This window comes from Mobula hypostoma, chromosome 27 (assembly GCF_963921235.1).
Source record: "Mobula hypostoma chromosome 27, sMobHyp1.1, whole genome shotgun sequence".
Classification (NCBI taxonomy): Eukaryota; Metazoa; Chordata; class Chondrichthyes; order Myliobatiformes; family Myliobatidae; genus Mobula; species Mobula hypostoma.
The window spans coordinates 29,419,306-29,432,708 of record NC_086123.1 but is presented as its reverse complement, the minus strand read 5'-3'; the positions used below and the strand labels follow the sequence as shown (position 1 = coordinate 29,432,708).

Here is a 13,403-nt window from a genome sequence, read left to right as displayed (position 1 = left end):
TATCTGAATACTTCACGGTTGAATACCTTGTCTTGGTGTGAGCAGACTGACCTGATCCACCTCCAGCTGTATAGTAATGAGTCAATACTCACTGAGTCCAATCCTAGACGCTTGCAGAATTCATTGCACGGTTAGCAGTATACATTGTTCCCTGTACTGAGAAAGCCAGATGCTTCCAACCTGGTTACTTGCTCACAAGAATGCAGAGCAACTGAGAAGTCCTGTATAAGTGCGTTAACAAATTAGAAATAGCACAACCAAGTATTAGGGTGATACAGAGGCCATTCTGCAATACAGCAAAGTGTTCATATGAAGAAAAAGATAGTAGAATAGAGAACTTTCTGTAAGCTTACAAATGCATTTGTAAATGTGTGTATCCATAGTACACTATTTCTGGTGAGTTTGAACCATTGAATTGGTTTTTGTTAACATATTGTTGAAATTTGGGTACATTGAGTGAAAATGGAATTGTTGTTTATTAGACATTATACTGGTAGTTTGAGCTGAGAAATATGTACTGGTATTTTGGTTTTAGCATAGGAGGAAATCTTTCTTTTACTCTGCAATGATTGTATTAGAGTTTCTGTTCAAGTCGTAGACCTTCCTGATATGTGCCAATGCTACTGAAGACTCAGGTTAGTATGGAAGTGACGATAACCTAACAACAGCTAAAACAATTGGATATGCTTTTGCATTTGTTTTTTTATGGTACAAGGGCCTGAGTAATTATACTTTGGGATTGCTAATGGACTCGCTTGTTAAGAATGGGAGTACAATGAGAATAGATTGAAATAAATTGAAACAACATGAAAACATTAATCATCTTTCAGTAAATAATTTATAGACCAAGCAGTTCTCCTAAAGATCTGGTGAAAAGTGGTGGGACAGGAGTGAGGTGGCAGCATAGTTACTCACTGCCCTTTACATTGCTGGTGTTTAGGGCAGCAATGAAGGTCCTCCATATCTGGTGGTTTTCAGTGCTTCCTTCATCATGTCAGTAGCTTCCTTTTGGTTTTCATTACTGTCAGTATTGCAAGTCCCAGCTAGAGACTCAGGAATATCATTGCACCCAGATGCGGAAATATTCTTCCTTGCTGTTTTGATAACAATTATTTTTTGACTAGTCGGGGTTGTTGACCCTGAGCTAAACCCCCAAACCTGGAGGACCAGTAGATGACTCTTAGTTTGGCCTCTACCCTTTGACCTGTGTGGCAAGGGTGACCCTACCAAGCGCCAAAGCATAAAGCCCTCACTCCAGCCAACGCAACTCTCTGGGTCATTGAGCTATTGCAAGCCTCCAAACCCAATGACAAGGTTGTGGTTTTCTTGGAGGTTTAGCATAATGACCATGAGAGAATACAGTAGTATAAGCTCAGCCAAGTTAAGTGTCCAGGATCATGTGCTGGGGTCACCATACCTCTGGCATGAAAGTGTCCCATGCTTGCTTCAGCTGCCTTAAGGAATTTTGAGTGTGCATAATTTTGTATTGAAGGGGTTCATTTAACCAGTAATTAAAAATTAAAATAAAACTACAATGCTAGTGACCGAAAACAAAAAAAAAATGCTGGAAACATTTTGGCAGGTGAGACAGCATTTGAGGAAAGAGAAACAAGTTTAACTTTTCGTGGCAAGTACTGGGAAAGGGAAAAACCTGGTTGAAGATCGCTCATTTGTCTAGTAAATGAAATCAAAACAGGCTTTGTGATGCCTTCTCCCTGTTTTCTCAGCTTACTTGGTGACTGAAGGGTTAAGAAAAAGGAAAAAATAATATTAAGTGTTAATTCCATGTCCTTGTTGAAAGCATTTCACTTTAGATGCGTGAAATGAGTTGTAACCTGAATTGTAAAGCTTTGTTTGAGGTTGCTGCAGTCTGGGTGTGGCAGATCCACCCAGACCACACCGAAACAGGCAGGTTTAATTGGTTTGCTGCTCTGAAATAGGATACCATGTATTTAACACATTTAAAACACTCAAAGCGAAGCTCTACTCTGGGACTGAGAGACACACTGGCTAGGTGAACTATGCAGTCTCCAAAGTAAGATGCTGCCAGATCAGCTGAGCATTTCTTGTATTTCTATTCTATTTCAGATTTTGTGCGCGTGAGTTTCCGTTTGTGTTTGTGGAACACTTAGTATTGAAATTTTTTTTTAAATGGACTGACCCTTGTTAAACTACAGAAGAGCTTGCATCTTTAGCTTATCGGTGGTTTCAGAACCGGATTTTTTTGAACTATTCGTGGAGAGAGTCCCAAGCACTCAGAAAGCAACATAATGTGTCTTTACAAAGGGTGAGGGTCCAAATTCAAATATTACTTTAAGACTTTAGCCTGAACCCAGACCTTGCTGGCATGAAGCCAATGGCAGTTTATGATGGAGTCTTGATGACTTCCCCTAAATTGCAGCATTCAATCTGCTGAGCTGGAACAGAAAGTACGAAAGCATCTGAGTTTGTTCCAGTGCCTTGGCTGGGGCTGAGCAGGGTAGGCATGTATTTGAAGCATTGGAAGACACCAGAAATCTCTAGGTTAAAACCTGAAAATTTTTAGAGCACTGTTTTCTGTAAACGTATGCTTTACTCATGGAGTAGAAACATCTCAATTTATTTTAAATTTAATAATTGTCAACACTGTAAAGCTAATGCTATGTTGTGCAACCCACAGAATGCTGGAGGAACTCAGCAGGTCAGGCAGCATCTATGGAAATGAATAAGCAATTGATGTTTTGGGCCGAGACCCTTCACCAGCACTGGAAAGGAAGTGGGAAGGTGCCAGAATAAAAAGGTGGGGAGAGGGGAAGGAGGACTAGCCGGAAAGTGATAGTGAAGTCAGGGCATAGGAAAGGTAAAGGGCTGGAGAAGAAAGAATCTGATAGGAGAGGAGAGTGGACCATAAGGGAAGGAGGGGCAGCAGATGGAGGAGATAGGCAGGTGAGGAGAAGAGGTAAGAGGCTAGAGTGGGGAACAGAAGAAGAGGGAAGGGGATGGGGAGAAGAAATTTTCATGAAGGAGAAATTGATGTTCATGCCATCAGATTGGAGGCTACTTATCCAGAAATATGGGATGTTGCTTCTCCACCCTGAGAGTGGCCTCACTGTGGCAAAAGAGGAGGCCATGGATTGACATGTTGGGACGGGAATGGTGATGGGAATTAAAATGGTTGGCTACCAGGAAATTCCGCTTTTGGCGGATGGAACTGGGGTGCTGGACAAAGCAGTCCCCCAGTTTACCTCTGGTCTCTGCAGTGTAGGGGAGGCTATATCTGGAGCACCAGGTACAATAAACAACCCCAACAGATCTTCAGGTGAAGTGTTGCCTCCCCTGGAAGGACTATTTGGGGCCCTGAATGGAGGTCAGGGTGGAGGTGAATGGGCAGGTGTAGCATTTCTGACACTTTCAGGGAGGGAGATTAGTGGGATTAGGGATGAATGGACAAGGGAATGGTGGAGGGAGCAAGCCTGGCAGAAAATGGAGAGGGATGGTGGGGATGGTAAAGATGTGTTTGGTGATAGGATCCTATTGTAGAGAATGATGTGGGCGCTCATGTGGTGGTAGGGGATGACAAGAGAAACTTTATCCCTGTTAAGGCGGCAGGAAGATGGGGAAAGGGCAGATGTCTAGAAAATGGTGGAGGTAGGGGCGAGAGCAATAGTGGAGGAAGGGAAACCTCGTTCTTAGAAGGAGTACATCTCTGATGTTCTAGAAAGGAAGGCCTTGTCCTGGAAGTGGATGTGGTGGAGATGAAGGAACCGAGAATAGGGAATAACTCTGCAGGAGACAGACTTGGAAGAGGTACAGTCAAGATAGCCATGGGAATCAGTAGGATTATAAAAGGTATCAGTAGGCAGTTTGTCTCCAGAGATAGACTTGGAGGGATGGATTGGCATTTTGAGCTGGTACTTTTGGCTTTGATGTAGGTCAATTCTGTAATTCCTGAATGATATATTTGTGCTTTGTTTTCTATTCAAATATAGTCATTACATTTTGACGTAATACTTGTAACTAAGTTCTGATTATTATTCTTTCTTTCAATATAGATTCTGAGTGAAGAGTTACTCTTCTTAATGATACAGACTCTGAAATGGCACTACCAAAGTCTTGTGCAACCGTAGCTGCTAATGATATGCAAGCAAACGGCGATGCTGTCACTTCTCGGGACACACTCAATATTAAGATCCAAGTGCCCGGGAGTGACATTGTTGACCTTCAGGTAAGTTACTTTCTTCTCGATGGAAATTCAGTGTGTTTTTGTTTTGGCAGCCTTTTAACTAGAAAATAAAAAAGGTCCCAGTGTACTTCAGAGTTGTAACCAGTAAAAAGGAAATAAAGATATTTGAAGCAGTCAGCAAAAGATTAGTTGTAATATTTTATATTTGAAGCATTAAGATATCAGCAGCCAGATATTGGATGTGTGCTCAATAGGATATAGGCAGCAAAACTTTGAATGAAAGGATGTATTGGGAGAGGAACACTAAAAAATATGGTCTAGAAGTGGATAAATGTTTCAACCACAGATGAGCATTTTGGAAAATCTAAATCCATCCAAATCAGAGTAAGTCTCACTTAATCTGGCCACTGGAGAAGTCCTATCAAAAATTGTGGATTTACTTTGTAACTATAATTATTAAAATTTGCATGAATGCCCAATTATTTTAAGCTATTTGCTTAGAGATAGTTTGATGTAGGAGTTGGTTTCACCCAGTGTAATGCAGTATAAATTTTGTTCTTTCTGTAGTTATCTTCTCAGGAAATGGTCCAGGAGATTATCCGGGTTCTGACGGACCGTGAGGACACATGCCATCGAACCTGCTTCTCACTTCAGTATGATGGCAACATTTTGGATAACTTTGTAGAATTGAGAAGTATTGAAGGACTGAAGAATGGATCTATCGTTCGAGTGGTTGAAGGTAAACGGTGGCACTTTGTTGAAAATCTAAACAAAGCAGCAAGATTTTTCAATGTCTTGTTTGATACTTGTATGCTGGGGTTACAAATCCATAATTCCTTGAAAGTGGTGTCAAAGGTAGAGAAGGTTGTAAAGAGAGCCTTTGGCTCATCGGCCCTCACAAATCAAAGTACTGAGTACAGAAGTTGGGATTAGCTATCTTCTCATCCTGTGGTCAACAGAAACATAAGATCTCCAAAGGGGCCACAGCTGGCTCCTCTGTTGCTTCTCAAAGCACCCAGGGGTAGATCTCTTTCCAAACCCTGGGGTTTATGAACCCTAATGACATTATGAACGTTATCAAGGTCTCTTCCTCCTTAATGCTGACCTGCTTCAGACCATACATTTACTACTCCTTCAACTCATGATCTTAGGTCTTTCTCTTTGGTCGATACAGGTAGGAGGTATAGGAGGTGTTCTCTGGTTCCACACATAAATTACCCCTTTGGTCCCAAAGGACACCCACTCTTCTGCTCCCTCCCTCTTGTTCCTGATATGCTCATAGATTGTTCTAGGATTTTTCTTAGCCTTGCTTGCCAAAAATATTTCTTGACCCCCTTTTGCCCTTGTACTTTCATTCTTAAGTTCTCTTCTATACACTCTACACTTCTTAAGAGACCCCTGGTTGCCTACATCTGCCTTGTGTTTGCTTTTAGTTCCTGAATCATTGTCTGTCATTCTTACCAGTAGACGTTGGCTTTGAACTCTCACAAACTTTCTTTTAAAATACGCCCACTTGTCAGCTGTCACTTTACAAACATCTGTGCCCAACTTGCTTCTCCCAGGTCCTCTTCTTTTGTAATAGAACCTTAGCAGTTTTGGTGAAACAGCACGCTGGATTTTCAATAATCTTTCTCTTTATTACTTTATATATATTTTCTGTTTTGAATTTTACCCCTGTAGGTGTCCTTTGGGTATGTGGTTGAAGTTACTATTTTTCTCAATTTTTTTTTCAGAACCATACACTATCCGAGAAGCTCGACTTCACATCCGTCACATTCAGGATCTGTTGAAGAGTTTGGACTCTGGCGATGCCTATAATGGCATTGAGTGTAACTCGCTCTCCTTCTTGAGTAATGTCTATGAAGGGGATGCTGGAGGTATGATTTGCACAAATATTATTGGGGGGAAAAAAGCGGGGAAGCGAAGCTTCAGTTTGATTTGTAGATTGAAAGTCATTGAAATTAAGGGCCACGTATACCTTGATTTTGTGACTTCAGGCAGCTTTTGGTAGGTGCGTAGGGCCTCAGCATTAGGTTGGAAACTAAATTACAGTATTGCTTGATTTGTTAAAGTTGTGTTTTGTTTGTGTGGTATTACTTGCTGCCTGTCATAAGACCATAAGACAAAGGAGCAGAAGCTGGCCATTCGGCCCGTCGAGTCTGCTCCACCATTTTATCATGAGCTGATCCATTCTCCCATTTAGTCCCACTCCCCCACCTTCTCACCATAACCTTTGATGCCCTGGCTACTCAGATACCTATCAATCTCTGCCTTAAATACACCCAGTGACTTGGCCTCCACTGCTGCCCGTGGCAACAAATTCCATAGATTCACCACCCTCTGGCTAAAAAAATTTCTTCGCATTTCTGTTCTGAATGGGCGCCCTTCAATCCTTAAGTCATGCCCTCTTGTACTAGACTCCCCCATCATGGGAAACAACTTTGCCACATCCACTCTGTCCATGCCTTTCAACATTCAAAATGTTTCTATGAGGTCTCCCCCCATTCTTCTAAGCTCCAAGGAATACAGTCCAAGAGTGGACAAACGTTCCTCATACGTTCCCGGAATCATTCTAGTGAATCTTCTCTGTACCCTCTCCAACGTCAGCATGTCCTTTCTTAAATAAGGAGACCAAAACTGCCCACAGTACTCCATGAGGTCTCACCAGCGCCTTATAGAGCCTCAACATCACATCCCTGCTCCTATACTTTATTCCTCTAGAAATGAATGCCAACATTGCATACGCCACCTTCACCGCCGACTCAACCAGGAGGTTAACCTTAAGAGTATCCTGTACGAGGACTCCCAAGTCCCGTTGCATCTCAGAACTTTGAATTCTCTCCCCATTTAAATAATAGTCTGCCCGTTTATGCTGCTAGTGTTTAGGGCAGCAGTGATGGTCGTCCTTCTCTGTCTGTCCATAGTGCCCACGCTGCACAGAAGGGTTCTTCATTGCTGTTTCCATAGCAATTTCTTTTTGACCAGTCAGGGTTGTTAGCCCTGAGTTGAACTCCCCCCCCCCCCCCCACCCCTCCACCCAAACCTGGAGGACCAGTAGGCCATTCTTAATCTGGCCTGTACTCTTTGACCTGTTTGGAATGGGTGGTCCTACCAAGAACCAAAGCATAAAGCCCTGACCCCAGTCAACATAGCTCTCCGGGTCACTGAGGCACACAAGCCTCTAAACACTATGGCAAGGGTGTGTGGTATAGTTATCCTTTTATACTGAAAGTGAGGTATCGGAGAGGTGACAAACACATTAGCCTTATTAGTAAATTGTGATGAAGTTGGAAACTTGTGAGACGAATGATAAGTTCTACTGATATTCTGCAGAACTAAACATAAATTAAATAGGATGAATTTCATTTGTGTTCTGTGCCCCAATTTCAGGTTTTTATTCTTTTTAAAGAAATATGACAAGGTAATGGCTCCTGAGGAGGAGGTTAGAAAGAAAAAAATCATTTTTGTTCTCTAGAAACAGCTGCACCTGGAAAGAGGAAAAGGCGCTCTGGTTCTGATCAACCACTTGACACCGTTGAATGCTCCCCTCCAGAATATATTTTGCCAGGATCCAAAGATCGACCCCTATCGCTTCTCCAACCAATAACCACAGACAACAAGGTACATAGTAAGGAAATTATTTCATCTGCAATAGAGTGATGAATGCAATCATTGTGTTGGCATGTTATTTTCCCTCTTGATTTTGAAGAAACTTGCATTGTGAAATCTCTGGTTGGGCAAAGTTGTGGTCTGGCAGGTTGTGATGTTTTGGGAACACGGCTGCCACAAGTAAGTGTTTGCGCAACAATTTCCTCTGAGAGTTCCCTTAAATTTTGACTTGCTTCTGTCTTACTGTATATTGGTAATAAATGTCTTTATTTTTGAGACTATTTTAGTTAGCAGACACACCAATTCTGCTTGCAATATCAATACACAATAGTTACCAGAAAGCCGAAGTAAAAACAAAATACTGAAAATGTTTCAGATGCTACTTTCTTTATCCTCAGATGCTGCCTGACTTCCTGAGTATTTTCTGCATTTTCTCTTTATTTTTGATTCTAATTATTTTCCTATTTTTACGGGCTTTTTTCTGCCTCTGGGTTCAATGTGGAAGTGGCTAATGGAAATCCTCTCTGTAGCATCTGCAGTGCCTGAAGTCTCTCATGATGAGCGGTTGGAACCCTCCACCTGGTAACCGTAAAATGCGTGGAGACCTTATGTATCTTAACATCGTTACCATGGAGGATCGTCATGTCAGCGTCACCGCGTCCACGCGAGGATTCTATATCAATCAGTGAGTTTAAACTTTAATGAATGTGTTTCTTCAGCAAGAATCTTGAGCCAATGGGACTTTGGATGATTTAATTGTCAGTGTTCTATTAAATATAGAAAGTACATTTGAATACAATGTGAAAATTATGGAATAGGTACATGAATTGGTATTAGTGCTAAGTAGCAGATTTATATAAAAGCAATGGGAAACAATTCAAACGGTTGATTCTGGAATCTGGAGTATAAACAGGAAGTCAGCCAGGGAAGGCAGCGTCTGTGGCAAAAATAGTTAAAGAGTTTTGGGGTGCTGCCACAAAATGGTGCTGGTGGGAGGAGTGAATCTTAAGACAGGAAAAAAAAATGGAGATTGGTTAAGGCAGATCAGGTGATAAGGAACATGAGGCTTGACTGCAAATGAGGTATTTTAAAGAAATGAGGTGAAAATTAGGTGGGTGGGGTGGAGATAGGTCTTAACCAAAGGAAATGTAAGGCACTCCTTCCCTCTACTAGCCTGCAGGTCACCCTTCTGTAAGGTGTATCACCTGCTTATTCCTCTAATCAGGGTCACACAATGCCATGGGAGCAGGTGGTGGATGGTCGCGTGAGCAGCTGGTGCATGTCACAAGTCCTGGTTATGTGGCCTCTGACACCAGGCAGACAATCTCTGAGAGTATTGATAATGGCTGGGGTCACCCGTCTTGTAAAGACACCACCTGGAAGAAGTCAATAGCAAACCACTTCTGTAGAAAAAATTTGCCAAGAACAATCGTGGTCCTAATCACCCATGCCATAAGACATGACACAATGAATGAATGAGATGAAAAAGGGACAGTAACATAATACTGTCATGGTGGAGCAGGCTCGATGGACCAAATGGCCTAATTTTACTCCAATATCTTTTGGTTTTATAATGGCATCAATGAGGGAACAGTTGCTGCAGCATTGTATCACGGCTGCCAAATTCACTGATAGTACCTTTATAGAGTTATAAAGAAGGCATACGAAGTGCTTGCTTTTACAGGTTGTGGTATTGAATATAAAAGCTGGAAAGTTATGTCGCAGCTGCATAGAAGTTTGGTAAGTGCGCATTTGGGGTATAGTCTGCTGTTTCTCGATGCCACACTCTACAGGAGAGGCTTTAGAGAGGGTGAAAAAGAGTTTACCAGGATGTTGTCTCGATTTGGAGTGTTTTGGAGTTATTGGACAGACTTGGATTGTTTTTTTTAGACTGCTGGATGACTTGATGAAAGAGTTTTTTAAAAAACAGTCAAGATGGTGTAGATAGTTGGCGTCTTTTTTTCCCCCCCAAAGTGGATGGGTCAAGCATTGGAGAGTGTAGGTTTTAGCTGAGAGAAGGAAAGTTTAAAGGTGATTTCAAGGCACAGTGAGCAGTAGTTGCCTAGACCTCACTGCCAGAGTAAGTGGTAGAAACAGATATGATATAACTTTTAAGTGGCGTTTAGCCAGAAACCTAACCATGCAGGGAGCTGGATGTTGTTCAAGGGAGCAAGCAGATGAGATTTGTTTGGACTGGTGCCAAGGGGCCTGTACCAGTCCTGTTTCCTTCTATAAACCTTGAAATTAAAAAAAAAACTTGTGTTCTGTTATAATTAGATCAACAGTGGATGAGTTTAACCCAAAATCTGACAATCCCAATCTACTGTGCCATTCACTGGTGGATCTTCTGAATCAAATTAGCCCAATATTCAAGAAGAACTTCGCAGCACTGCAAAAGAAGAGGTATGTATGGTATCTTATCAAGCAGGGTCTGATACAGGGGTTCCCAACCTCGCTTAATGATCTTGGTCCGTTACGTTAAAAAATTATTGGGAATCCCTGATTTATGATGTTGGCTAGTACCTCTAAGATTTGTACAAGGTGACTACTGTTCTGCCTTTTGCTTCATTATTTAATATGGAACTTCTCAAAAATCTGTCTGGCCTGAACTGAACTGAAATATGCCTTATGATATTGTGTGTTATATTCTGTGTTTTCACTTTTTTGCCATTTATGCAATTTTCTTGTGTGGGGGGAGTGGGGTTTGATGTTTTTCTTTGAATAAGTTGTTTCCATGGTATTACGTACCGCGTAACTGGGTTGCCAAACCAGCAGAAATGGACCACTCGGAGTCTGGATTACTAGGAACTAATAAAGTTTTATTAAAGAAATGAGTAACATAGTACTCTAATTGTAAGGATATAAATGCAACAGGTTAGCAATGATAATACACACATGTACACAGAACTAGGGTAATAGGGATCAACCAAGCTCTATTGCAGCCTAGGGGTAAAATGATCAGTCTTAAGTGACACAGAGTTCAGTTCAGCTTAGTAATCACTGTTGTGCCATTGGGGAGAGAACGGGGGGGGGGGGGGGAGATGCAATTTGGTTCAGTCAGACCTTTGATGTCTTCACAGTTGGTTTCGGGCAGACCCTTTTTGATGTCTTCTATTCCGCTGTGGTCACCGACTGTGACCCCTCCGTTCTGGATACGATCGTTCTTCTGCGGCGAACCCGGTACCCAGGCAAGGGCGGACACACACACACCAGGTTCCCACCGATCGTACTTTTACACCCTGTGAGCCTATGGTCGGTTCCTGCAAACCGGACCTCCAAACTGCCACCTACTTGTGGGGGCACACTGCTCTTTCCAGGGTCTCGTTATCTCGTGGTCTCATGGTGTGTCGTGCCTTAGCGAACCTGTTCTTTTTATCCCCCTGCTGGGGTATCGCCTGTCCATCAAACTTGAAGCAGTTCAGGTTCAAAGCAACCGGTCTGTCAATATTCTGAATTGTGTTTCTTTTCCGTTAATCCCTCTCTCCTCTCTTATTAGCATTTTGTACCTCTCTCCATTGTCTCTCTTATCTCTCTCATTAGCATCAATCGTTCGATAGCTTTGTTTGGCGTCACAATGGTTCTTTGTTTCGTGACTGTGGGGAAGACGAAGTTGAGGGATGTATAGTGCATATGTGCTTTGATAATGTATTTTGAAGCTTTGATCCTAGACAAAGTACTGAGAAGAAGTGTTGTCTTGATTTTCTCCCTCTCTTACTTTGTGAATGAATTATTTATTGGTTTAGAGCAGGGGTTCCCAACCTGGGGTCCATGAACCCCTTGCTTAATGATATTGGTCCATGGCAGGAAAAATGCTTGGAACTGCTGGTTTAGAGTGTCTTAGGGAAATGAAGTTGTTGATGAAATTAAGAAATTTGGACTCTGTTTTTGAATTGTAATATCATAAATTCAACATGAGCCTTCCTAAATAAAAATTATGAACATACAACTATGTGAGTCAATTATAATGGTCACGTGGTACAGATAAAGACACCTGAACCACAGGATTTCCAGACAACTAATTTGTATAAAGATTGCACCAATTACAAGGATAGAGTTCATGTTCTCAATTGAGCTGGGTGAGTCAGATAAATCACAGTAGGTTTAAAGTGAAGATGTTGACCTATCTGACTGACCACAAGAATGGAGAATTTTACCAGATCTTAATCCTGAAATGAAGCTCTGGAAAAATATTTAAATATACTAATAACATGTTGTGACCTGAGTAGAAATGAAAGTGTTGAGTTGGTCCAGGGTTGTACACAAGCTCTTTAATATTTTCTTAAAAAGAGCTCAGATTATTAACCGACATTTGCAGTTTTGGAGACTTGAGGGATTTGCTCATTGGGGAATAGATTATTTGTGAAATCTGGGAGACCAGACTGAATAAATAGCTACTATGGGAGATAGTTAGTTTCAGAATGAAACTTTTTTTTCTGGAACACATTCCTCTCATAAGTGGAGGAATGGATATATTTAGTGAAATCTGTGGAAGCAACACTTCCCTGATCGAAATCCTTGATCAGGATGGGAGCAAAATGCAAGACCCTTCCCCCACCATCCAAAAACTGATCTTGTGTTCGTGCAGTTGAAGCCATGTTGCCAATGTGAATAATAAGGCTAAAAGAAGCCTCTATTTCTGAAAATCCAGGGTCAAAAATAATTAAGACAACTGGGATGTGAACTCTGTAGTGGAACAAAGAGATAGAAGTGCTATATCTGTAAGTATTACAGTACAACAGATGAGATTGATAAAGGTATACCAAAACAGGATCCTGAAGATTGTAAGCAATCACTTCAGGAGTACAGCTCACACTTGAATATGAAGACCATAAGATATAGGAGCAGGGGGGTTCCGGTGATGTCATCGCTCAGAATGGCCGCTTAAATCAACAGCTCCTCCGGAAAAAGGCATATTTTGCCCCATTAGTCCATCAAATGCAAGATCTTTTGAAAATATCTGAACTGATAAAGGGGGGCAAGAATGGAGATTTAAAAAAAAAAAGCACCACTGCGGAGCCTACGGAAGAGAGGGGAACAGTACGTGGCTCTCCTACACGTGCACGCAGCAGCGAAGCTGACGACGGGCCTCGTGCAGGTGAAGCGGAATATATGATAAGGATTCTGGAAGAGATAAGGGAAGTCCAAAAAGATATAAAGCAGCAACTCAACGATATAAAGTCAAAGCTCGCCAATATCAATCAGAAAATAGCGGCGGCAGAGACTCGAGAAGACGGAAGATTGCGTGCAAAATGTGGAACAGATACTAAGTAAGATGATAAAAATATTAAATCAACAGGAAAGTAAGTTGCTTGACCAGGAGGGAAGATCGCGACAGAAAAATATCAGGATTTATAATGTTCTCGAAGGAGCGGAGGGAGTGTCGATGATGGACGTCGTAGACAAGCTGCTGCGGGAAGCGCTGGAGATTCCCCCGACTATGGAGATTGAAATTAAGAGGTCGCATCGTGCGCTCGTCCCGAGGCCTCCCGCAGACAGAGAAGGTAAACCGTGCTCCATAGTACTTAAATTCCTTTGATTCAAGAGCAAGGCAGAGATTCTACGAGGGGCCTGGGGTAAGAAGAGGGTCTTTTGGAACAGGAAGTTGATATACTTTGATCATGATTGCTCCCCG

General features: G+C 41.9%; 1 protein-coding gene across 1 annotated transcript in view; it reads left to right on the top strand.

Annotated features, from left to right (window-relative positions):
* Positions 1 to 13,403, top strand: part of LOC134338450 (clustered mitochondria protein homolog) — a 97,786-nt gene that overhangs the window by 4,136 nt on the left and 80,247 nt on the right. Inside the window, exons 2-7 of the mRNA XM_063034268.1 lie at positions 4,032 to 4,204; positions 4,730 to 4,901; positions 5,896 to 6,039; positions 7,638 to 7,783; positions 8,302 to 8,456; positions 10,049 to 10,174. Coding sequence (XP_062890338.1) covers positions 4,076 to 4,204; positions 4,730 to 4,901; positions 5,896 to 6,039; positions 7,638 to 7,783; positions 8,302 to 8,456; positions 10,049 to 10,174 — 872 coding nt within the window. The 5' untranslated portion in view covers positions 4,032 to 4,075. The remainder of the gene's footprint in view (positions 1 to 4,031; positions 4,205 to 4,729; positions 4,902 to 5,895; positions 6,040 to 7,637; positions 7,784 to 8,301; positions 8,457 to 10,048; positions 10,175 to 13,403) is intronic.